The sequence below is a fragment of the Lemur catta genome, chromosome 20 (assembly GCF_020740605.2).
Source record: "Lemur catta isolate mLemCat1 chromosome 20, mLemCat1.pri, whole genome shotgun sequence".
NCBI lineage: Eukaryota > Metazoa > Chordata > Mammalia > Primates > Lemuridae > Lemur > Lemur catta.
The window spans coordinates 4,236,678-4,262,196 of record NC_059147.1 but is presented as its reverse complement, the minus strand read 5'-3'; the positions used below and the strand labels follow the sequence as shown (position 1 = coordinate 4,262,196).

Sequence of the window (25,519 nt, the reverse complement as noted above, 5' to 3'; positions counted from 1 at the left end):
GCCTACATGAAGAAGAGAAATGGCTGTTATTGTGATTGTGGTTTTAATTCATACTTGCCTGGTACTTAGAGATTGAGCTTTTTTAACTTGGGTCATCTGTCAATTGCTTTTTGCTCACTTTTCCAATTATTTGTCCTTCCATTATTGATGTATTGAGAATTCCTTATAAATTCTGCATACTAATTCTTTGCAGGTAAATGCATCACATTTATATTAGCATGTTGCTTCTCTTAAAAATTATGTCTTCTGATTAATAGTTACCTATAATTTCAATGTTGTAAAATTTATTAAGCATTCACTTTGGACTTGTTTTTTGAATTTGCTTTAAGAAATTCTTCCCTATCCTAAGATCATAAACTTATCTCTCTGTATTTGCTTCTTACTATAAACACGGCATTCGTTTTCCACTGTGTCTTTATATGTAAAATATACTTCTCATAGGCAGCAAATCGTCTGATCTTGTTTTTATATTCAGTCTGACAGTCTTTGTTTTTTTAATTGAAATGTTTAGTCCATTTATATTTAATGTAATTATTGGTATGGTTGGGTTTCAATTTATTGGCTTGCTATTTGTTTTCTATTTATCCCTCTGTTCCTACTTGCCTACATTTTTAATCTATTTAGTGTTTCATTTTATTTCCTTGATTGACTTCTTAGCTTTAACTCTTTTTTTCAGTGCTTTTTTTTTCTTAGAGCTAACACTATATTATAATTTACTTTTTAATGTGTGTTATTTCTCCCCTTATGGGGGGAGGACTTTTGTCTTAGACTTCTCTCATACTCATCATTATTCTTTCATTCAACAAATATGTATTGAACACCTACAATGTACTAGGGACTGTGCTAGGTATTGGAAATATAGCTGTGAACAAGACAGGCATGAAGCCCACGGTCTGTTTGGGGAAATAGAAAAGTAAGTAGGGAAGTTTGCCTAGAAAAGGAAATGTCTGGACTGAGCCTTGAAGGCTGAGCAGGAATTGGTCAAGTGACGAAAGGCATATTAGACTGTCCCAGGTTGTGACAGTGGTGAGTGCAAAGACCCCAAGGTAGGAGGAATTGGCAATTTGTTCAGGGAGTGGTCAGACATTCAGTATGGCCACAGTGCAGTTAGATGGTGCAAATGGGGTTGAAGCATAGGGGGGATGCAGATTCCCTGTTTGGTGACTTCTCACTGAATGAGGAATCTTGGGCTGCATCTGTGGTACTCACGTCACCAATACACATTGATTGAATGAAGAGATTTTGAGCAGAACTACTGCCTGTAAAACATGTGCCGCCTCCAGCTCACTGTAGTGCTTCTGTTTTCACTTTGGGGGATTTATCTTTTTGAGGTGAAGACACTTTGATTTTCAAATTTTGTTATAAAAAAACCAAACCATATTATTCCAGAGGAGAGTCTCTTGTAATATAATATCAGCGTGGGATTTTGCAGGGTTATTGGAGAAAGGAGGGACAACCGGTTCCCTGTACCCACACTTCCCCAGATGAGAGTGTCCCACCCATTCTCTATCCACTCTTGACTAAGTCCATCCTGTCTCTGGGCGTCTGCTTCCTCTTCTTTATAATGAGAAATCTGTAAAAGATTGCATCTGGGGACACTTCCAGCCCTGCCATGCCATGCTTTTATTAGCCACTAAGAGTTGGCATGTGGGCTGGACAGACATACTAAAAAGCATCCCCTCCACCTAGGCTGCTGGTTTTCACTGGGGCGGTGGGCACAGAGGTGTGGGGCTTGTCCAGACCTGGCTGGTCCTGACAAGTGGCTTGGCTGAGGTTCTTGGACTGCTGGATGTCGGGGTGGAAAGGATGTGGATGTAGAGGCTCCCGGGTGTCTGACAGGATCTGAAAGAAGAAGGGGTGCGAGCGTGACAGACTCACTCTGGGTTACTCTGAGACAGCACATCATTTTCCTGGGGCTCTTGCTGGACCAGGACCCTGCCTTGGCCACTGAGTGGGCTCCCAGTGGAAAACCCATGATAGGCTTTTCTGCTCTCGCCAACCCAGCCTGGCAAAGGAAGAGGAAGCAAGGACCAAATGTCCTTATTAACAAGGAAGCCTCAGAGTGGAGTTAAGGGATGTGGTGGGGCTCCTGGCCACACTCCACCATGGATGTAAGAGACCAATTGGTGCAGCCAGTTCAGAGGGATCAAAGCAAGGGAACTGGTCTGGGTGGAGACGGGGCCGCCTAATCCCATTCCAGATGTCTTCATGTCTCAGCAAGCCTTCCCCATCTCTCCGCTGTAGACTGAAAGTGTCCCTAGACCAAGAGCCCAGGGCTCCGGACTGCCACCAGCATGGTGGGTGAAGGCGCCTACTTTATCTCAGATCTGGACCGGCGAGGCCAGCAGAGAACCTTTGTGGAGAGATATGACCCCAGCCTGAGGACCATGATCCCAGTGCGACCCTATGCAGGGTGAGTCAAGAGGAGGACTGTTGGGCCTAAGAATACTGAGTCATAGAAATGCCCCCTGTATTTCTGGAGACAAGATTTGATTTCAGAAGTCACATAAGGCTTTGCCTTAAAGAAAAAAGAAATGTGTTAGTTCAAAAGCTGCCTCTTCTCAGGAGGGCATCTCCTTGGTCAGTAAGAGCTGCACTTCAAAGAGACAGCTGTAAACTGGGCCTATAGTTCTCACCTGTTTTGAAAGACAAGGCAGGCCTCTTCCTAGAGCCATGGGTTGCCGGAGCTGGCAAGGACCCCCAGAGATGAGAGCTGATCAGAGAGATATGTTAATGCCCAAGCCGGGCCCAGAAGGAACCATGCAGTTAAAGTAATTAACACAAGGCACAGCTCTTGTTGACTTCTGAGATCATCTCTGTCTCCAAGAACACAATCACCGGAGCCAAGATGTCTCTGGTTTTTGCTAAAGTAATAGCCTTATCAGAAAACTTAGAAGTTTGCCCCAAGAAGATTTTACAACTCATTGTTCCCCTAGTTAGAGTTAGTTGAAGGATCTGTAGTAGCCTTTTAGAAGACTTTGACCCTAAAGCAAACTGCCTGTTAGTATGTAAATCCTGTTGCCCTTGGCAACGGGAGCTTGTATCTACCCTATATAATACCTGTGTGGATTTCCAGTTTGGGAGATATTTCTGGCGGGAGGAAATATCCCCATCTGGATACCCTGCTTTTATCTATTTTCATAAACCTTTACTTTATAAACTATATCTTTGGCTCTGTGTATTATTATTCTTATTTCTGTTTCCTGCTATTTTTTCATCCTTTGCGATGACCCCTGCCTGAGAGACCTGATCGGAAGAGAAAACCTCTTTGCTGGGAGCGCAGCTAACTCCCTGCAAACTGGCGTGGTCAACTTAGAGACCTGATCCGAAGAAAGAGATAAAACCTCTTTGCGGGGAGCGTAGCTAACTCCTCGCAGAGGACGGAAGGGAGAGCCAGGGAACGACCTCTAGGAACAGTCTCCAGCCCACAGGGAGAGTGGGCACTGTCCCCGCTCCCCCTTGGTGCTTCCTCTGCTTGTTCTGTGTCTGCCCACCCGTCCACCCATTCATTCATCAACGGCTCCCTTCCTGCCTCCTCCTGTCCTTCGGAGAAGGAGGCAGTGACTCATGTTCAAGGAGAGCTTTCCACGTGCCAGGACCTGTCCCTGTGCTTTACAAACATCTTCCCATTTACTATTCACAACTGCCCTGGAGGTACTGTTGTTATCTTTATCTGACAGGTGAGGAAACTGAGGCACAGAGATGTTAAGTAACTTGCCTAAGGTTCATCAGGTAGCCTTTGCTTTGTAACAGACTGCCTCAACACTTTGCAGCGTAAAACAATCGCCATTTATTTAGCTTACAATTTTATGGGTGCCCCATAAAATAAACCAACTTGGGCTGAGCTCGGCTGGCTGGTTCCTTTAGTCTTGACCTCGCTTTCAGAGACACCTGTGGCCGGCCAGGCGGCTGTGCTTCTGGGGGTTGGCCGGCTGCTGGCTGTGCAGTGGGGCCCCTGGGGTGCAGGGCTGCTCACTCCAGCGGGCTCTCGGGCTTGCTCACATGGTCATGTGCTGGGCTTTCCGAGGCTCCACCACTGCACCCTTCTTTCACTGCATTCTATCGGCCAAAGCGGGGCACAAATCAGCTCAGATTTAAGGTGTGGGGAAACGGACTCCACTTCTTGATGGACGAGCTGCGAGATCACATTCCAAGGGGCTGGGATACAGACGGGAGAGAGTGGGGCCACTTTTGAACTCCAGGATAGGAACTCAGGCAGCGTGATTTCCAAACTCACATGCTCCACGTGGCATTATATTGTATTATTATGTATGTTATCAACATTGTGTTAACCATAACATTATAAAATCCTTCCTTTTCTACATAGAAAGGGCCCTGTGGCTTGTTTTCTGAGAAGGCCCAAGTGACATCTCTTAAGTAAGGTGACACTGCTCTACCCTTTCCCAGCACCTCTGGACCACAGATACATACACACATGAGCCCTCCACAGTGAGAGGTGAAGGTTGCAGGGTGAGGACATGGGCCACTGTCCGTAGCCACGGGAGACCTCTAACTATCCACGGTCTTGGCTCGGTTTATAATTGCTTCGTGGAGAGGCAATCTGGGGTGTGCTTAAGAGAACGATGGGACCCTGGAGTCAGCAAGCAGTGGGTTGTTTGCATTCCTGTTCCACCACTTACCAGTGTGAGATGTCTTTTTATTTGCAGCAGATGTGGGAAAGCACCCTAACTTTTCTGAGCCTCGGTGTTTCTGTCTGTGCAATGGGATTGTAACATTACCCTACCGCCCAGCTCGCAGGGCTGTTGTGAGGATTATATGAGGCAATGCATGACTTTATCGTGACCTTTGACCATGTGCCAGACACGCAGTGCCTCACTGGTACGTCTCAGCATGGGCTGTCCCAAACGCAGGGCCTCAGCCAAGAGTCTGGATGCAGGTAGCTCATTTGGGAGGTGATGCCCAGAAGGAGGAGGAAAGATTTAGAGGGAGGCAGGGAAGGAGGAAAAGGTAAGGTGAGGTGTGGCATCAGGGCCACTGCCGTGGACAGGAAGGACTGGTTCTACTCCTCCTCCCAGGAGCGTCCGGTGTTCCACCCAAAGGCTGTGAGGTGGGGGCTTTTACCCAGGGGCTCCCACACCCCATGAGTTGGGGTTTGCCCTGGGGGGCAGTAACCCCCGCACTCATGCTCCTGAAAGGCTCTGAGACAGACGGTGGAGAGGGACCGCGACTCGGGGGGACACAGCCGCGGGAGCCCCACCGCCAGGTCCCGGCCGCAGCTGCCGCACACAGCGCTGTCACAGGGCCCGGGACACGCGAGCGCTCGGGAGTCGGTAGCTAAGACTCTGTCTCTTTTACCGTTTTAGATGGTTCGTTTCTCAAGGGCAAAACATGGTCTTCTCCTCTTTCCTTTCCTGTTCCCTGTTCTTTCTGCTTCCTTTTCTTCTTCCTTTTCTTTCTTCATATCTTCTTCCCTCTTCTTTCTTCTCTTCCTCCTTCTCCTCCTTCTTTTTATCTTCTTCGTCCTCCTCCTCCTCTTAGTCCTGCCCTTGTCCTCTTCTTCTTCCCTTTCTCCCTTCCCCTCCCTTTGCCCCCTTATCTTTCTCCTTTGCCTGACTGATACCTGTGTGGTCTTTACCCCTATTATCCATCAGGCCCTCACGATGAACGGCGAGCGTGCCCCAGCTCCCGCCCCCTTGGTGCCCCTGTGGCGTGCCCGGCCCTGCACCCCGGTTCTCCTGAGCGTGCAGGGTCTGTGCCTGGTCCCCCGGCGCTCACCTGGCACGTCCCGGCTTCCTCACTTGGCGGTCGGGGCCGGCGCCCCGTTTCCCACGGGGTGGGCTCACGCACGGGTGGCGGGAAAGCACCGTGGTTTGCAGCGCTCCCTGTGTCCATGGTGTGAATGCTGCCACCACGGCGACCTCCAGCCGCAACGCGACGTCCCCAGACGGAGCCCCGGGAAGAGGCGCAGCGTCCTGCGGTGTCCCCCGCACGGCGCGCACTCGCAGCAGCCGAATAATTAGGAAGTGAGGAGTTTAGAGTGTTATTACCTTTGCCTGTAAGGTAATTTATTTAAATGTGTGTAACTTGATTGTGAATATTGGCCATGCTTAACAACACCGGCTCTCACCGGCGGGCCCGGCACTTCGCCGCTCCAAGCGCTAGGGGATTGAGCGACGGGCTCAGCGTGCGGCTGTGGGGATCGCTGGGGTTAAAGACTCAGGCCACAGAGCGTCAGGGCCGCGACCCCGGCGCCCCGGAACACCGAGCTCCCGGTTGCCTGCAGGTTGGCGCCCAGCGCGGTAGACAGCGCGGGGCTGCTCTCCTTCGCCACGTTTTCCTGGCTCACGCCGGTGATGGTCAAAAGCTACAAGCACACACTGATGGTGGACACCCTGCCCCCGCTGTCACCGTATGACTCATCTGACACCAACGCCAAAAGGTACCCGATTCGCCTGGGTCACCTCTGGGGAGGAGCCCACCCTAGGGAGGGGTCCTGTGCGCTCGGCAATTTCCCGGAGGTGGTAACTGACACCCACGGGTGCTGGTGACCCTTCCCAGTGGCTGCTCTCGGAGACTTAGGCTGGACTGCCTGAACTTCGCAACCCGGTCTCCGGGGACTGGAGGGTTGGGCAGAGTGGTGGGGCGAGGGGACTGGGGGGCCAGCCTCGGCCGGAGGCTCGGGCCATCTGGCCGGGCTGTCGCTGGTGTGAGGAGGCTCCACCAGGACAGAGGCTTGCTCTGTGCTGGCCAGGCCCCACCTGGGCTACTTTAAAAACTGTTATTGGACTTTTATATCACAAAATATATTTAGGTCGATCCAAATGAAACTACCAATATTTGACAATTTTGACTTGTAAAAATGTAAATGTCATTGGTCCAACCTAATTCATATTCATTATAAAAATGTTAAAGCAACAGAAGTTCAAGCAGTGGAAGTGTCTCCACCATACTCCTGCTCCCTAGAGGTAAGCAGTTAAAATGTCAGCGTGGCTCTGTCTGGAATTTTTCTACTCTGATTAAACATGCCCTGGGCTACCATCTTCTGCAGATCGATACTCTTCTTCCTCCCGACTCGTAGGTCATGTTTTTAAAAATTTAAACAGAAAATAAGGCGTACTGTATAATTGTTGATCACTTTGCTCCTTTCAGTTAAGGGTTTATGAAGATGTCCACTTCATTCTTCCCAACAGCTGTGTTGTAATGTCTCCAGCAGTGGAGACGTTCTGAGGTGTTAGGCATGGCCTTGTAATTGCTTCTAGAACTGTGCTTCCCCTCTTCTGTGCTCTGAAGAAATCTCAGCTAGTGGTAATTTCCAAACTCTGCACTCTGGAGACGGTTGCCAGGGAGCACTGGGAGAAAGCTGCCCGGCGTCCATGAAGCCCTGACCGGATTCTTCCTCTCCCCTCTGGCCAGTGCTTCCGTCTGACTCTGGCTTCCTGCCCTCTGTCCAGCGCCAGCTCAGCCCTCTTCTCCCCCTGCGGTGCTCTGCCCCGGTGCTCTCCTCCGCTCCAAAGGCTCAGACGCAGGCACGAGCCGAAACCTCCGTAACACATCTATCTGCAGCCCACGCCTCCCTTCCAGACCCGAATCCGTGTGCCCCTCCGGCTGGACAGCCACACCTGGATGCCTCACGAGCATGTCATACCTGAAGCTGTGCCTATTCTTGCTCCTCAGCCCCAACCTGACACAGTTCTCCTCCTCCTTTCCCTGTCTCCATAAACTCCGTTCACACAGGTGGTCAGGCCAGGAACCTGGGGTCCACCTGCATCCCTTCTCCTCCCCGTGTGGGACTCACAGTAGTCCTGTCACTCTCCGTCCGCCCCTCCTCCACCCATGGCCACCTCCATGCTGACAGTTCTGCTGCGTCTCTGCATTTCCCTTTGACCTCCCCACAATCCTTCACCCTCGCAGCAGGGCTGGCTCATTTAGCTATGCAGAATGATCTTGTCACATCCGCTTAAAAACCTGTAGTGGCTTCCTTCGTGCTTGGAATGAAACCAAACTTCCTTATTGAGGCCCTGAGGTCCCCTGGGCTTCGGGCCTGCCTCGCTCCCAGCGTCAGCCCCTCTCCTCTGGGCACCACACTCCTGCCACTCTGGCCTTGCTACAGACCTTCACAGTGCGCAAAGCCCTCTCTGCCCTGGGGAAGATTCTTCTCTGAGCTTCTCTCTTGCCCCTGTCTTCTTATCAGAGCTGAGAGTGTGGCAGAGATGGGCAGTAGACAGAGGAAAGGAAGGCCTGGCAAGTGCCCAAACACCACGTGGTCATGCCAGCTCTTGCCTGGGCATTGCCCCCACCCTCCTGGATCCCACCTGCCCAGGAAAAGAAGAAAGGAGAACCAGTGGTGTTTGCCGGGGGCACCGCTGCCAGGGAGGAGGGCTGTGCTAAGCACCTTGCAAGGGTCTCTCCACCAGGGTCACATCAAACAGCAAGTGGAAGTATCAATCCCTTTTTTTCTTCCTGTCCTTTCATTACAGATTCCGAGTCCTTTGGGATGAAGAGGTAGGAAGGGTGGGTCCTGACAAGGCCTCTCTGGTCCGAGTGGTCTGGAAATTCCAGAGGACACGTGTTTTGGTGGATTTTGTGGCCAACATCCTGTGCATTGTCATGGCAGCCATAGGGCCGGTGAGTCGGGGGCCTTCCTCTGTCTTGTCCTCTGGTCCCCAGCCTGGCAAAGAATGCCATTAGTTACTTTCTCTACGAGCTGGTGAGTTTAGTGCGTTGTCATTATCTTTGTGCTCCTTGGGGGCGAATTTTCATACAGCTAGTCCTTGTCAAGCACAGCAGCAGCCACCAAAATTAATTAAAAAGTTTGCCTCATAAAGTCAGCTTGCTGACATTATCTGAGGCCTCCTATGCCAACCGCCACCCCCGGCGGCCCCCTCCCCGCCGCACTGTTTTGCAGACGGTTCTCATTCACCAAATCCCGCAGCAGACAGAGAGCACCGCCAGGAGCGCCTGGGTCGGCATCGGCCTGTGCGCAGCCCTGTTTGCCACCGAGTTTGCCACAGTCTTCTTTTGGGCCCTTGCCTGGGCCATAAATTACCGCACAGCCATCGGGTTGGAGGTGGCCCTCTCCAGCCTGGTGTTTGAAGACCTGTTGTCCTTCAAGGCCTTGACACACGTCTCTGTTGGCGAGGTAGGCGGGGCCAGAACGGGCGCGGCGCTAGAAGACATGGTCCTGAGTGTTTCGGATGCACGTGAGATGCGCCGCTTCGACCGAGCATCTGCCTCCCTTCGCTCGTCTGTGTCCCGCCCGTCGTGTGTTGTCTCCCTGCTGAGGGAGGTGACGGCCACTCAGAACATGGGGTGGCTCAGTTCCAGCTGGAACAGGGCACAGGGGTGACTTCGTCCAGTCCTTTTGCTTGCCAGTGAGGTTGCCACAGCGGTGCAGAACACACTATGGGCATGTAATAAAATTGATCGACTGATGGGTCCAAAAATTCCAACTGTGGAGTACTTGGGGCACCAAAGCCGCGATAAGGACCGTGCATGCTGGATGTCAGAGTTGACATCTTCTTAAGCCCTTAATCTTTAGCAATGAATCCTCACCACTTAGCCAAAAGGTATTTTCCTAATCAAGGGCCCCAGGTGGTGTGAGGTAAGATAAAGGACTGGCTTCTTTCTTACGCTCGCTCGCTCTTCAGTGCATCCTGTATCAGTAATGATCAAACCCAGCTGCATATAGCAGAAAACCCAAAATAAAAGTGGATCAAACAAGGTGAATTTATTTCACCCTACGTCAGAGGAGCCTGGATTCCAGCAGGCAGTCCAGGGCTAGTGCAGGGGCTTCCAGAGCCTTCCATCTTTCCTCCTCACTCTCCTAGCGCATGGCCCTCATAAGGGTTCAAGGAGGATGCCAGAGCTCCAGCCATCCCAACAGTGTCTCAGACAGCTGGTAGGAGGCAGGAGAGAACAATGGTGGAGTGCCTTCCAGGTTGAGCCAGCCCCCTTTAAGAATTCATCCCCAAAGTCCTGTTTGACACTTTGGCTTACGTCTTGTTGTCCTTAACATGGTTGCATGGCCACACTCCTTCCACAGAGGAGGCTGGGAAATGTAGTCTTCTAGCTGGGCCCTGCACTGCCCTGAATAAGGCAAAGCTGTGTTCACCAGGAGGAAGGGGAAATGGATACAGGGCAGGCAGCCCAGTCTCCCCTGCGTGCCCTGGGTAGTAACATGACCTTGAAGTCTTTCTTCACTGGGATTCTCAGTCCTGAAAGACTGGCCCTCACAGTCACCCCAGAATAAGACCAATAAAACTCGCCATAGCTGTACCCTGATGGCTCCCTCCCTTTAAGGCAGGCCTTCTCTTCCCTCTTTACATGCCTCCACCATTCTGAAAGCCTTCAGATGACGACATGCTCGAGTGACTCTTCCAAAGCCCGAGCCCATGTGCTTTCTTTGCAGGTGCTCAATATACTCTCGAGTGATAGCCATTCCTTGTTTGAAGCTGCCCTGTTTTGTCCCTTGCCAGCCACCATCCCTATCCTAATGGTCGTTTGTGCAGTATGCGCCTTTTTCATTCTGGGGCCCACAGCTCTCATGGGGATATCCGGGTATGTCGTCTTCATCCCCATCCAGGTAACGCAGGCCTTGGCGATGGTGACGGCTTTAGGTTTGCATTTCTCGCACACACTGTCACTGACCTGGATAGAAGGCTTCGTGCCCCGTGTGTGCCCGTGAAGCCTGTGCCCGCCCGGGGCTCGCAGGTGTGCCTCCTCGTGCTGCACCGTGTGGCTTCTGAAGACTTGACTGCCCTGGGGGAGGCGGACGTGCTTCTGCACACTGCCGAAGTCACCAGCACTCCCCTTGCGTCCTGCCAATTCCTGCGTTGATACCACCTGCCCGACCCCCAGTGGTGTCCCCAGACCATGTCAGCTGCCACCACTCAAGGGAAGCGCTGAGAACTTTCCTTAGAACTTTTCCTGGCACGCAGACTCCGATCCCTGGGTGTTTAGGCCAACTGCAACTCAGCAATTCTCTCTGAACACGGTGTTTGTACCTTGATTTCAGATGTTTATGGCTAAGCTCAGTTCAGCTTTCCGAAGATCAGCAATTTCAGTGACAGACAAGCGAATTCAGACAATGAATGAGCTTCTGACCTGCATCAAGCTGATTAAAATGTACGCCTGGGAGAAATCTTTCACCAACACCATTCAAGGCAGGATGCGAGCAGCTGCTGAGGGGACCGCTTCCTGTGTGGGATGTGCTCTCCTCAGGGGTTCCTAAGGCTCCCGGGGCCAGGGGTTCTAGAAGGAGGCTGAGGGGACCGCCTGAGCTGCTCTGTAGGTCAAAGGATTTTCAAAGGATTTGGAGATTTTTTAGTGGACCCAGGCATCTGTTCTGGTGAACCCAGGGTGACTGACACATGGTTTCACACGTGGATCCTGATACTGACCAAGTACCTTTACACAGATAATCCACTAAAACCTTGTGAGCAGGGAAAAAGGCTGTCTCAGGCTATTTCCTTGACTTAGAAGACATCTACATGCACGCGCACACACACACACACACACACACACACGCACACACATGCACACACACACACACACACACGCATGCACACAGCCTCACCATGTTTGGGTGCCCCCTGACTCAACATTCCTTGGGAAGACATGAGGATGCATTTGCAATTTTGTTTTGTTTTTTTAAGATGATATGGAAACTATTTCAACCAAATATAAATGCAAATCTAATTGCAGAGACATTTACATAATTGCTGACATAGACTCAGGTGGTTCCCTGGTTAATGACCTGAACCACTGTTACAATTGACTCTCTGGATCTAGTTACACTCCTGCACCAGCACGTAACTGGGGCCGAAGCTGTGTATCCGCACCTGAGGGAGTGGCTTTCGAAAACCTGCTTCTGAGTGCGCCAAAGGCAGTGCCCCAGGTTGGGACCCCAGCAGCCCTCGGGGACCCTCTTTGAGGATCCGGAAACACTTCCTAACACTCTGAACTCATGTCAATGCCATTTAATTTAATTTGATCAAATTTGATTCCATTTGACTTAATTTCGTTGAACCCAACTCAGTTTAACTCATCAGCTTAACTCAATAAACGTAACCAAGTCCCTACTCTGCGCAAGGCCACGGGAGCTCCGCAAATGATCAGGAAAACGGTTCCTGCGTTCAGGATTGGGGGCGATGAGATAACTAAGCTCAAAAATGGCCGCAAGTTTGTTGGCTCTCCCTGAGGACTATATCCAGGATCGGCTGCTCCCCGTCCCGCTGCCGTCCCAGTCCGAGCCAGCGTCCTCTCCCTCCTGGGCTGTGGCAAGAGCTCCAGGCGCCCTCCCCGCCTCCCCTCCCTCCTGAGCCCATTCTGTGCTCAGCAGCCACAGTGACCTTTTAAGAATGTGAGTCAGACCCTGTTTCTCCCCTGCCAGAAAATCTTCAGTGGCTTCTTATCACACTTAGATTGTTCAAACTTAGGTCTTTTGAATGAAATCCAAATTCCCTCACCTGGACTATTTGGTTCAGCGTGATCCAGCCCCTGGTGACCCCTCTGACCTCATCACATTTTACCCTAACCTTTGATAATGCTGCTCAAGCCCCGTGAAGCTGCCATCTGTTTCTAGAACAATGTGTCACTCTCATTCGTGCCTCAGGATCTTTGCACTTGTTGCATCATTTCCCTGGAAATACTCTCCTGCTAGACATTTATGGCGACTTTATCTTGGCTTTAGGTCTCTCCTCAACATCCAAAGAGGACTTCTGGACTGCAGTCCCACACACACCCACACCCTACCTCCCAATCACGTCACCCTGTTTTTTTCTTTCTTACCACTCAACACAATTTGTGATTATTTGATGCTTTCTTTCTTTCTCGGCTATTTTGCCCACTGGAAGTGTGCTGAGGCCCTGTTCACTCTTTACTCCCCGCACCAGGCACAGCACCTGGCGTGTGGTAGACACCAGATTACAATTCACTGAGTGAGTGAGCACATGACTTGGCTACTCTGCAGGGTGAAACGGGGACCCTGCCACAAGAGGAACTGAGAAGCCCTCAGGGGTGCACACTGGGTGGGTGGGCTCAGGCCAGACTTCCTGGGGGAGGTGGATTTCAGGTGGGACAAAAGACCAGGAAGGATGTGGACACAGAGTGGGGGGAGCCCCCCAGGGAGGAGCAGGGCCTGGAGGCGGAGACGGGAGGGTGCACGGGGCAGAGGCAGGGCTGGGTGTTCTCTAGGCGAAAGGCGTGTGGATAGCGGAGCCTTGGATCCCAGCAGAAGCGGGCTGCAGCCCTGTCTGGATCACTTAAAAGGCAAGTTACTGAACCTGCCAAGACCGTTTCCTCTCCTGTCCAAAGGGCATAATAACAGTGTCGCTGTCACAGCGGTGGGAACGTTTTAATGAGTGCACTCGGTAAGAACAGCTAGGCCGTCCTCGTGCTGATGTGAAAGGGTTTTGCGGACGAGGCTGGAATTGGGACTGCAGACTGCAGACCCCGGGGGAAGGAGGCTTGAACTGAACCGTGAGCAGCGCAGAGGCGCGGGCAGCTTCCGGACTTAGGGAAGGTGGAGGTGCTCTTGAGTCTGTGGTTGTTCTCGGGACACCAGGCAGGTGCCCCCAGTCTGGCAGTCTTCGGGCCAGCCGTATGTGTTTTGTTTGTCCCCTACAGTACGGTATTTAAAAACTTTTTTTCAATGAGTTTATAACATTTAAAAGTAGAGAGATGTCTCGCAAAAATCTGGATCTCAGACTCTGGAATGGCTGATGGTCTGGCCACGCCAGGGTCCCTTGCACTGAGGAGCGGCTAGCCCTCCTTGAGGCACGTGCTCCCCATTCTGCTGTGCTCACAGCCCCCCTCTGCTCTGCCCCTTCACTGACAGGGCTTGCTTGGGCCCTGCAGGGGCCCTACGTGCAGACTGGCAGGGCTGGGCGGGACCTGGGAGCCCACCCAGGACCAGCAGTCGACGTGCACTGAGCTCCCGGCACGTGCTGGGCTTGTGCTCACGGCTTTCTGCGCTTCCTGTCACTTAGGCGTCACATGGCAGCCGCCCACGCTCATTTGGAGGAGGGTCAGGCAGGGGTAATGCATTTCTTAATGCTGGTTCTTGACGTGCAAAATTAGACCAGCTCGGACTGCTTCCATTTTGCAGATATAAGAAGAAGGGAAAGAAAATTGCTGGAAAAAGCCAGATTTGTGCGAAGTGGAAACTCAGCCCTGGCCCCCACTGTGTCCACCATAGACGTCGTGCTGTCACCTGCCACGTCCCCCTGAGACGCAGGCTCACCGCGCCTGTGGTGAGAACCGCCCCCAGGCCCAGCCTCCTTTGCACGTGGCCCTGCAAGTCCCAGGTGGGAACCCCCTCCCCACCTTTGCACGACACCTGCATCAGAACACCCAATTGCAGAGGCCAGATGACACTGGAATTCAAGCCCAACTTTTAAAAGGAAGTGTGTGGGTCGGTAGAGCCTAACAGTGATTCTCACCTGGTCCGTAGCGGGGCGAGGGTAGCCAACGTTGGAACCCAATTTCACATTTGGGGGAAAAAGGTGGAAACCAGATGAGCACGTGGCTGCTTTATTCATATATACCACAAGGAGACTTTGAGGAAGTTCTCTTGGTGGGAGGATTTGCAGGTTTGGGGAGAGGCGGTGGTGTTGGCGTCAGAGTCTGGGCTTAGGAGCCAGGTCTGCCTTGTTTAAATCCTGACCCTGCTACTTCCTGGCTGTGACTTATGGCAGGTCATCGAGCCCCTCTCGCCTTGGTTTTGTCACCTGTAAATGGGGTGATCGTAGTCCCTGTCAGCACGGTTGTGCAAGCGTCCTGGCTCTCAGGTGCAGCATCGGTGTCGGCTGTTCGTAGCAGCCTGCTTCTCACCTGAGCAGGCCAGTGCCCCCTGTCCCCCAAGGGCTCAGCGGGGAACCGGGAAGGCGAGATGTTCATGTTGTAAACAAAGGGCCTGAGATTTACAGCAGAAGAAATGCTGAGTGAGAGAGAAAATGGCCCCTGGCTCAGATAAAGGAAAACCAGCTAAGGTATGAAACCAAGGGCAAGTAGCTGGAGGAAGATCAAAGAAGGCAAGAAAAAAACAAAAGGAGATGAACACAGGGAAGCTCACGAGGAAGAATCGCAGCCCAAGCCAGGGGTCCCAGGGGGAGAGTGGGGTGACGGCTGTGAAGCCAGGATGCTCCTCCCAGGCCTTTTGTGGGGCTGCTAAATCCCTTTACCGCCCTGCGTTTCTGGGTGAGCTGCTTTTGTCGTCTCTGGCTTTTCGGCAGGTAATAGCTCATGTACACTTTGCTCTCACGCTCCAGGGCCTTGAGCCCCGCTGTGAACCCAGAGCCAGAGTGCATGAGGGACAGTGACGTACCGGAGCCTGAAAGGAACGCTGCCTGATTATCGTGACAACTTTCCATGATCTCAGACAACACAAAAATATTTTTAATCCAGCAACACATCAAGCAAATCAATTTGAAACCAGACTGAACACATGTAGTTAATATTTTCTAACACAATGGTTTGGAAGAAATCTACACCAAAACCAAATTCCCTGAATGCAAAGTTTTGATTTCTTTGGATTCAGAATTCCTTGCAGTCACCCCTCTGCTAGGGCCAAGCCGTAGTTGGCCGGCTCCAGGGCGCTGGGTCACATGAGGCAGCCCGGGTGCTCTGTCAGCTGAGGCCTGGGCTGGCCGAGCCGAGGTGGTACTTTGGGAGCTGGGAGAGCTGAGTCCCCTTTGAGAATGTATTTAGGCCCAGATGTAAAGGGACCTCCTTCATCATCCTACAGTGAGGTGACGAGGATTAGGTGGAGCCTGGGGCCCCGACCATGGGGCCCATTCAGCAGCAGGCAGGATCATCCCGGATTTCTTGAAGGAGTCTGTGTTACTAATTTCTCCGGTGGTGGCTAGGGAGAGGCTGCTGATCAGAGGGATGGGAAGAAGAAATCTGAGCGAGGAGGTCACGTACCCCTGGGGCACGGACTGCAGGCAGCAGACTCGTCTCCGCCGGGGCTGTGCAGTACTAGCTACCCACCAGGCAGGGCTCAGTGGAGGAAGCCCCAGTGAAGAGACGTGGTATTTTGGGGACTGCAGTTGAACAAAGGCTCTCAAATCTGGCCTGGGTACGGGGGTGGCAAGGCGTGGGGGCCGGGTCCTGCGAGCAGGAGCTGGAGGTCCCTTTCTCACAGCCAGCAGGAGCAAGCAGGCCCTTCCGGGCAGCGTCCACCTTGATCCCTGGGGCCGCGTGCGGTGCTCGGTGTGGAGAGGGACGCTCCAGCTTCCAGGGGTCACCTGCCTCTAAAGAACCGACTTGGGTCGAGGATGGAGATTTCCAAACGTATTCATTTAGAGGCCTCAGACCCTTTCCCTTCTGGATCAGCACAGACGGGCGAATATATTCTCCACCATTTTGGTGAAAATCCAAAAGCAGAATAGATTAAGATGCCGCTGGCCCTAATTTGCCAACCCACGGTTTCTGAGCCATGAAATGAAAAAATTGTTCCTCTGTGAATTCCAACCGTGCCACCGTTTCTCATCTCGATAAGTTTAAGCCCCATGGGTGTAATGGTTGGGAGCCAAGGCAACCTCCCATCCTAAACCTCATACCTCGCTCTTGTTCTTCAGGTGTTTAGTGTGATTGCCATGTTTAATGTGATAAAGTTCTCAATTGCAATCTTGCCTTTCTCGGTCAAGGCAGGGGCTGAAGCCAGTGTCTCTCCAAGGAGAATGAAGGTATAACTGACGCTGGGTGAGTAGGGAAGAGAGATCTCGTTTCTGGATGGGAAAGTGCTCAGATGTGGGAATGCTGCCCAACCCACTGGAGGGCTGTGTCAGGTTTGGGCTGACGCTGGGAGAAGGGCCTTCTTTCAGAGTTGGCTCAACACACGTGCATGAGGAAGGACCAGGCAGAGTTTTACAGGTGTAGGAAAAATGAGATAGAGTCTCCACACATGGGGAAAATGTTCCTGACCCTCTACCCGCATCCAAACCTTAGATCTTAAGTGGCTCCAGGAGAGGGTGGGTTTGTGCTGAGCTGTCCCCGTTTGTCCTGTGATGGGGGCAGGGCACATTCACGCACTCAGCTCGTGGCTTCGCTCATTCAAGCACGCACCCGTCCAAGACTCATGTGTGCCTCCTGCAGCCGTCAGACACGTGGGAAATGCCAGCGCAAGGCAGAATCTTTACCCTCAGAGCCTCTGTTCCAGTGTCAGACCAGGCACCCTCGTAATTTCTACAAATGGGAAGGATATTTGTGACATGCAAGAAGGCCAGATGAAGTGTTTTCAGAGTTTAGGCGAGGAAAGAAAAAGAGAAGAGTGTTCTAGTCAGGAAACAGCATGTTCAGACATCTACGAATTGGCTGAAGGATCTTATTTGCCCAAGCCAGAAACCTGGAAGTCGCCGGAAGCATCCTCAGCTCCTGCACGCTCCCTACACTTTCCGTCCGCATCCAACCAGTCAAAAGCCCCGTGAAATCATCCCCGATTACTCTAGTCCCTCAGTTTTAAGAGCCACCATTGTAAGACTGGATTGGAAAGTGCACTGTTATCACTTTTTGAACAAAGCATAAGAATCAACAGCATCACATTAATTGCACATATTATGATATCAGGAAAAAATTACAGGTGCTTGAGGAAGGATGGTCTTTATTGACTTTGCTCTGTCCCTGCAGTTGTCCCCTTCAGTCAGGGCCTCCATCGTTTTCCATCTGAACTGTCACAGTGATTTATGAACCAACCCTTCTTTTTCCAATGTCCTCCTCAAATCAATGTTGCACTCGACCCCCCGAGAGCTGGTAAGATGTTGATCTGACCGCTGGTACTTGCCTGCTCCACGTTCTTAAACCCTCGTCCCCTCCAGGACTGAACTCGAGCCCTCCGTCCGTGGGTCCTCAGTTTTGTCTCAACCTTGTCTCCTGTCCCCTTCCTGCCTCACGCTCTGTGCCTCAGCAGTCCCCAACTGCGCCCCGGCAGGTGGCACTTTTGCACGCTCCCTCGCCTTCGCCGCGCCCACCGACAGCAGCACGCTCCTCCTCTGCGCTGTCTCATCCTTGCCTGTGTGGCACCTTCCAGACTCAGCTCAGACACCAGCCACATGCACCTCCAAGATGGGGTGCCCTGTGTCCCTCCTCTGGCAGTCAGAGTGCTTTGTCCACGTCACACGTCCCTGAAACGATCTGTGCATGTTCCCACCTCCCCTCACGGACTCCAGTCTCTTCGGGGACCGGACTGACGCCGTGTTATGTTTGCATTTCTGCTGTTTGCCCCAGAGTCTGGCACCAGGTAGAGCTTTGGCAAATGATTTGTCGAACTGAGCTTAGAGGGAACCTAGGACGAGGACACAGCAGAGACTGAGCACGTGATCTTGGTTTCTTTGGATCTTTGGCATTTGTGCCAAACAGCGGCACCCACCACCCAAAGACTGGCAAAGGCTGACCGCGTTGGGCACGAGGGTGAAATGTGGCTGGGATTCTCCGACTGGGTGACCCACATAGGCCTTGAGGCTGAAGAGGCATCTGCCCCAGACAGTAGGAGGTAGCAAGCCATTTCTGCTCAGCTTCTCCAGAGGGAAATAACTGCAGAATCTCCTTCCTGGGCATCCTAGGCAGAATTGCCAAAACTGTGATTTGGGGTCATTAGAAGATATTTTGGGATGATTCTTGCAAATGGATGATGTCTACCCCGTTAATTTTGTTTCTTTAATCTTAGAAAATTCTTATGGATAAAAGCCCCCCATCTTACATCTCCCAACCAGAAGACCCAGATACTGTCTTGCTTTTAGCAAATGCCACCTTGACATGGGAGCAAGAAGCCAGAAGGAAAAGTGACCTAAAGAAAGTGCAGAACCAGAAAAAACATTTTTTCAAGAAACAGAGGCAGGAGGCAGACAGTGATTGGAGTCCACCAGCCCAGGGAGTCGCTGGCCCAGAGGAGCAAAGTGGCAGCCCCAATTCAGTCCTGCACAACATAAGCTTTGTGGTTAGGAAGGTGGGTGCGTGCTCCATCCTTCCTCCCTGTGTTGCTTAACTGTGGCTTCTCATGGCGGAACATCCTTCAGTCGGAGCTGGGGTGGTGGTGGGATATCTCCAACCAGAGTCTCTGTGTTTCCCCCAGTTTTAAAACTATGTGCATGAACCTCGTAGACATCCTCATCAAGCTCGGAGAAGGGACGGTGGTTATATTATATTGACTTTCAATGCCTCCCTTGGGTTCAGGTGCAATTTTGAGTGGACAGTCCACTTCAGGTGGCTGGGCTGTAAGTGATTAGCTTTCGTAAGTCTTTTTAGATGTGTTCTTGATTCCACGTTGGAGTATTGTGGTAGAGAATAATGACTGAAAAATTATGAGCACTTACTGTTTACCAGGTGCCTAGTTACTTCATTTAACCAGCCCAGTAACCCCAGCACTGCAGCTACCCGGCCTGTGTGACTGAGGAGCCCGAGGCTGAGGAAGGTTACATAAGCTGCCCAAGGTCGCGCGGCCAGCAAGCGGCAGAGGAGGGCCTTGCGCCCAGGGCGCCAGAGTCTGTGCTCTCAACCGCCCTGCAGTGCTGCTCCAGGGAGGAGCGGAATGAGATGGCCAGGCAGCCCCACAGAATTTGCCGGAGCAAAGCCAGCCAAGCTAGCCAGGGTCTGTCTGCTGCTCCTGTCCCTCGAGCCTGGGGGCTAGAGTCTTTAGCCGAAGCTATGGATTTAGGGAGTGTGTGGCCTCCTCCTGCCTCTCCTGCGAGCATCTCCCCGTGCTGGGGACTGGGCAGCAGCTCCCAGGGCGGCAGTGTTGATGTTGCACAGAGGGCTCAGCATGAATCTTGTGCTTTGCATTTTAATCTCCCGTCTTGTTGACCCGCTCTTCCCCTGTGTGAGCACTCTAGGAGAGGTTCTTGTTTGTTACGCAACGTCAGGTCACTAGCCGGTGTGAGAATGGTACCTCTTGTAGCTAACAAGGCTGTTGGCCACGTTTTCACTGGGACTGTTTGGTCTGCTGAGTGCACCTGAGCTCAGATCTCAGTTAAGTCCTGCTAAGGGCCACCCACTCTGCCTTCTCCTCCCTGTCCCCGTACCTGTGTGGGGCAGCACCTGCCTTCCCAGTTGTTTTAGAGATGCCTCGGTGAACTGCTCTATGTTCTAAAGAACCTGCTTTTTGCCCTCCAATTAGTTTACTTCTAATGCCCTTTGCAGTGCATTGGTAATGCCTGGATTTGTGCATCAAAGACATGGTCAACATTTTGTGGAATAAGTCGAAGGCACAGTGGGGACAACACAATATCCTGTGGATTAAGGGTCTGCTTCTGGAGCCTGGTGGACCTCCTGTCCGATCACTTACTAGCTGCTTGACCTTGGGTGTATTGTCTAAGCTCCTGGAGTGTCTGTTTTTTCACCTGCTTCACAGATTTTATAAATGTACCTGTTTCCCAAGGTGGTTGTGAGAACTGAGATACTACATAGAAAAGCTCATAGTAAGTCTCAACTGACGTTAGCTATGGTTGTTACCTTTTCCCTTTAACAATTATTTCCAGCTTAAGTGCTGCCCTCAAATGGCCTAAAGTTTTTCCAAGTTTAGCTCCTTGATTCCAGTAGACGGCATCCTCCATGAGCTCACAGTGTGTTGTCCATGGTTATGTCCTTAGCACCAAGCCCAGCACATGGCTCAGAGGTTCCCAGTAGCATCTGCTGAATGAACAAATGATCAGAAGCTCAGAGGATGCAGGCCTCATGGGTTTTCTGCTGCAGACAAAGATGAATCTGGAAGGCTCTTACTGGCCCAAGAAGTAGACAGGACTCACACGAGAGCCAAGTACCTAGTGAGGCTGGATCCAAACCTGTGGTCTCTTTGTCCCAAAGTCTCCCTGATGCCCCAATTCCTTGAGGTCTTTTTAGTGGAATTAAAAAGAATCAGCCTCATTTACACGCAGCTTCCATGACAATGTGGGCTCCGTAAAGGCGGGGACCGCACCTGTGCTGTGTCACGCCGGGGCGTGGTATGTCACCAGGCTTGCAGTAAGGCCTTGTCTAAGGAATCACTGATGACAGGTGGCAGCCTTCATGGGCTGGGAGTGGCGGACAGGTCACGGGCCTTTCTGCTGTGCGAGTGGTAGGAAGGAGCCATATTGGGCCCCACGCTGGGTCTCTCTCCCGGGGGGGACAGCAGGGCGCAGGCCTGCGTGAGAGTGTTCTTAGGTGTGGCCCTGCCTGCCTGAACACAGCAGTGGCCACGTGCTGCCTCAGCGTCCCCGCGTGGGCTCTCCCCGGGCACCTGCGTGGCTCCCTCCCTCACCTGCTCGGGTTTCATTCCGACGTCGTCCATGGCAGATGCTGCCCGCGCCCGCGTGCTGTGCTCCGTCTCCCAACGGCCAGACGTGCGTCCGTGCTGGGCTGTCCACGGCCCCCGCAGAGTGCCAGGGAGCAGCCTGGGAGCAGCCTCAGACAGTGCCTGCTGGGTGTCAGCACCCCAGCTCCCTCGGCCCCTGGCTGGGCTGAAGCTGTCCTCGGTTTCCCTGCAGGATTAGGCTTCATCTGCCTCGTGGCTGAGCTGCCCTAACAGGACACTCCTCACGGGCCACCCTCCCTTTCCTGTGTCACTTCCACTCTTCCCCCTGCTGCTCCCTGCGCCTCCCGAACAAGCTCCTGGCACCCACATCCTCTGTTCAGGGGGACTCAAGTCGAGACACCTGCTTTTCCAGTGAGGCTTTCTTTGTGCCTCCACATGTCACCCCACTCCCTGTCTGTTCCCGGCTGTGTTTTTCTGCACAGCGAGCAACGATGCGCCCCGCGTTTCCTTGCATTTCCTGCCCCCCGTCCGCCGCCTCCAGCTCAAAGCCCAGCTCCGCGAGGGAGGCCCAGACTGCTGCCTGCCGTTTCCTGGCTGCACTGTGTTCTTGCTGGCACGGAGCAGGCTCTGGTAGTAACAAGTAAGGGTGTGTTGGTTGAATTAATAAATCTACAGCTGTAGAACAATCTATGAACCCATCGTGTTAGAATATTTTAACTGCTTGGTTGTTTCCGATTGAGTTGTTATGGTAAAGGAATCTACTAAAAAATGACTTTGAAAAGCACTCAGCTCCCCATTCTTCAAAGGCTACGCTTGTCCCCTGGGTTGTACAAACTTTCACCTCCCCTCGGGTTTGCTTTCCTGGAGTCTGGGCACGGGACAGCCCTCGTGTCCGGGGCCTGCGTCTCCCAGACCAGCACGAGGCTGTTTCACATCAGTGGTCGTACGTGATGTCCAGAAGCACTCCGGGCTCTCTGCTGAGCTGCGCCAGGGAAAGCACTTAGTTGAGACTCACACTCCTGTGTCAGCCAGGCTGTGTGTACGGAGCTTGGTGTGTGAGGCAGCAGCTGCCACCCCATGGAGCCAGCAGTGACCCCTCGGTCCCTGCTTGGCTTGGCCAGCATAGTTTGGGAGTGACACGTTTGGCCCAAGCCCCTCTAAGAGCTGGGAGAGTGACTGTGTCTTATCTCTACTGCTCCGGCAGGGAAAGGTCTTGGGGATATGCGGGAATGTGGGAAGTGGAAAGAGCTCCCTCATTGCAGCTCTCCTGGGACAGGCAAGCTGGGCGGGTGCCCTGAAGATGGAACATTAACGTGACAGTGAAATGGTTCCCTTCCTGCCTGGTTTGGCCCTGAGAACCGTGGGCCCAGCGGGTGGTCCCGGCAGCACTGGACAGTGTGCACATGGGTCACCGTCACATTTGCAAGGTTAATGCACTTGGCAGCTCCACACCCCTTGGCCAGACAGGTTTGCCGCTGAGGACGGGTGTTGGACGGTGACTGCCTTCTGGGTCAAAGGAGGAGATGGGTCATCAAACCCAGGGTTTCTCCCATGACTTGGGCTGTTCTGATTTAGGAAAGCCAGCACAGCCACTTGGTGGGGGAGGCCCTGGGAGTCTGGGACCCACAGTGACTATAGGTGTATGTTTTCCTCGTTCGTCTCCGTACCCCCGGCACCTGCCGCAGTGTCTGCCCCGAGCAGATGTGCAACCGCTGCCTCAGTGACGGGGCGGCTGAATGGGTGCTTGAACTAAAGTAGCACGTGCCCCCACTCCCCTGCAAGCCTTGCTGTGGGAAGAGGGAGGAACCTGGGAGGAGCCTGTCCCTTCTCTGTACTTTTAGCTGGATGACCCCAGTTACTGTATTCACAGACCTCTCTGTTGCCATGGTTTCTAAGCTGCATTCCAAATGAATGAGAAATTTTATGGGAATAAAATATTAAGTCCTTTTTCCTCACTCTGCTGTTCCTAAAGAGCAGTTCGGGCAGTCTGGACTGTCTATAGCAGGAAGAAAGATACCGCTGAGGAAACCAGGCTCAGAAGGGCTCCCACGGGTGCCAAACGGGGTGGGGGCTGTGTCTTATGAGCTCCGATACGAGTGACTTCTTTTGGCCTCAGTTGACTCATTTGTAGAAAGACTGACAACTCCTTTCCTGCCTGGAGGTGGAGGCAGGGCCTGGACTGGGTGAGCTCCTCAGGTCACCCGAGGTCTGGGATTCGGGTTGTGTGCCTCTGTGATGATCCTGCAGTCGGCAGGTGCCTTAGAGGTGACCTAGCTCGATTCTATGCCTAATAATGTGGCCCTCTTGCTACATCCTATGTAGAGATGTTCCGGCCTCTGCTCAGGCATCTCATGGTGGGGACTCGTTATTTCACAGCCGCTTTCCTCCTTGGAGAGTTTTGATGTATATTGGAGTAAAACTTACCTCCTTTTAACTTCCATCCTCTGGTCTGCTCCTTTGGAACTTTTCAGAGAAAAATAGAATGCATCTGCCATGCAAGAGTGGTGAGACCAGGCCCTCCCTGTGGTCACTGGGCAGGCAGGTGGCACTCGGCTGGCCCGGCTTCACCTGCCACCTGTCTCGGCCATGTGCTCACTGTTTGGCCTTGGAGAAGCAACTTAACCTCTCAGAGCCTTGGTTTCCTCATCTGTAAAATGGGGCTAAGGAGAGCTGTGGTGAGGATTAAAGGGGATGATTCATGGAATGGTTGGTTACAAGGTGATTTGCAAGGCCGGTCGTGGGGACAAGCAGCTACCGTATACTAAACGTGCCCTACACATTTCAGCGACTGTTCATATTACTGTTGTTATTATCATTGTCCCTTCTCCACGTTGAATTCTCTGTCCCTTGGACCATTCCCGAGGTGAAATGGCATCACATCCTTTGGCCACCTTGGCTGCTCCGTGCCTGCCCTCGGACACACTGCTGCTGCCCACGAGCCTTAGCCCTGGGCACCGTGGCCGGCCTCACACGTCCCTCTCCCGACAGCCTTGAGCATCGCGTCCCCACTAACATCTACCACCGTCCTTGCTTGGTGCCCACCCTGCAACCGGGTCGAGCTGCTTCCTTAAGATGGGGCACGCCAGGGCCACCACCTGCTGTGGTGCAGGCTGTGCCCTGCCCCTGGGCCTGGCTGTGGGGGGGTCGGATCCAGCCAGTGCGTCTGGAGGGAGGGGCCGCTTGTGATCAGTCTGCTCAGAAGGCGTCTCGCCGTTGGCACAGAGGTGCCGTGTGCGGGAGCGGCCCCGCGGCCTGTGCGGCCCAGTCTGCAGCAGGACTCGCCACTGCCTCTTCCCCAGCCCCTGGCGGGAGTTTGGCTTTGAGACCCTCTGTCTGCACAGCTGGGATTTCTGGCAGGTGGGCAAGGTGTCCTGTGGACGTCTTGCATGGTCATAGTCAGTGCCCACGGAACAAGCGGTGGGCACGTGAAGAAAGTCCTCGAGGCCTGGCTGCATCTGAAGCTCCCTGTGTCGTTGCTCCAGATGTGGCTGCAGAGAGGGACCGTGGCCATCAGCGGAGCCCTGGCCTACGTCTCCCAGCAGGCGTGGCTCTTCCACGGGACTGTGAGAGAAAACATATTATTTGGAGAACAGTATGATCACCAAAGGTAATATTAACTTTTAAAGCACGAGGCGCTTCGGTGTTCGCTACACTCTGCTACAGATGCTGAGGCCACCGGTGATGGCTGCTGAGTGGGTTCTCAGGGGTTTCTGATTACACACTCAGCAGATCCACACAGGCCCTGGCTTTTCCCTTCCCAACCCAGGAGTTCGGCAGAGGCGACTACTGCAGGCGTGGACTGTGCACTCCATTCCCGGGGCAGGGTAGCGTGTGCTCTGAGCTTCTCTGTCACAGGGCATATGCCGCCTGACTAGAGAAAAGTGAATTTGGCGATTTTGCTTTAGACTGAGCAACCAAAACTTTGCTTGAGATCTTGAGTGGCAAGTAAGCCGTGAACCCGCCCCGACACTCTTCGTTGACATCAGAGCTATCGGGATATATCGCTGTTAGTGTCCCCAAAATGATCTCATGAAACAAAAACCAAGTTATAATTATTTGATACACCTGGACCGTTATCTTTAAACTTTGGAAAGTGATAGCTTCTGTGGTTCTTTGCCGAGCGTGGCATTGCCACATGCATTCTGTCATTTAGGGCCGATAGCCACCTATTTAGGGGATCCTGGCATATATCCTGGTTTCACAGGTAAAGAAACTAAGGCCCAGAGAGGTGAATTGACCCACCTGAGGTATTAAATGCTATTAAATGTCAAACAGCAAATGGTATAAGTCTTGGACTTATGTCTTGAACTCCAGACCAGTGTCATTTGTTCCCGC

The 25,519-nt window shown here is 52.7% G+C and overlaps 1 protein-coding gene across 1 annotated transcript; it reads left to right on the top strand.

Moving 5' to 3' along the window:
- The first annotated feature begins 2,294 nt into the window (after positions 1–2,294).
- On the top strand, positions 2,295–24,795 carry LOC123624967 (ATP-binding cassette sub-family C member 12-like). Its single transcript, XM_045533117.1, is given in 12 exon segments — positions 2,295–2,413; positions 6,245–6,400; positions 8,439–8,586; positions 8,867–9,100; positions 10,370–10,543; positions 10,976–11,123; positions 14,069–14,167; positions 14,170–14,213; positions 16,542–16,649; positions 18,626–18,904; positions 22,389–22,460; positions 24,667–24,795. Coding segments are annotated over 12 exon segments (1,710 nt in total).
- Positions 24,796–25,519: the final 724 nt, after the last annotated feature.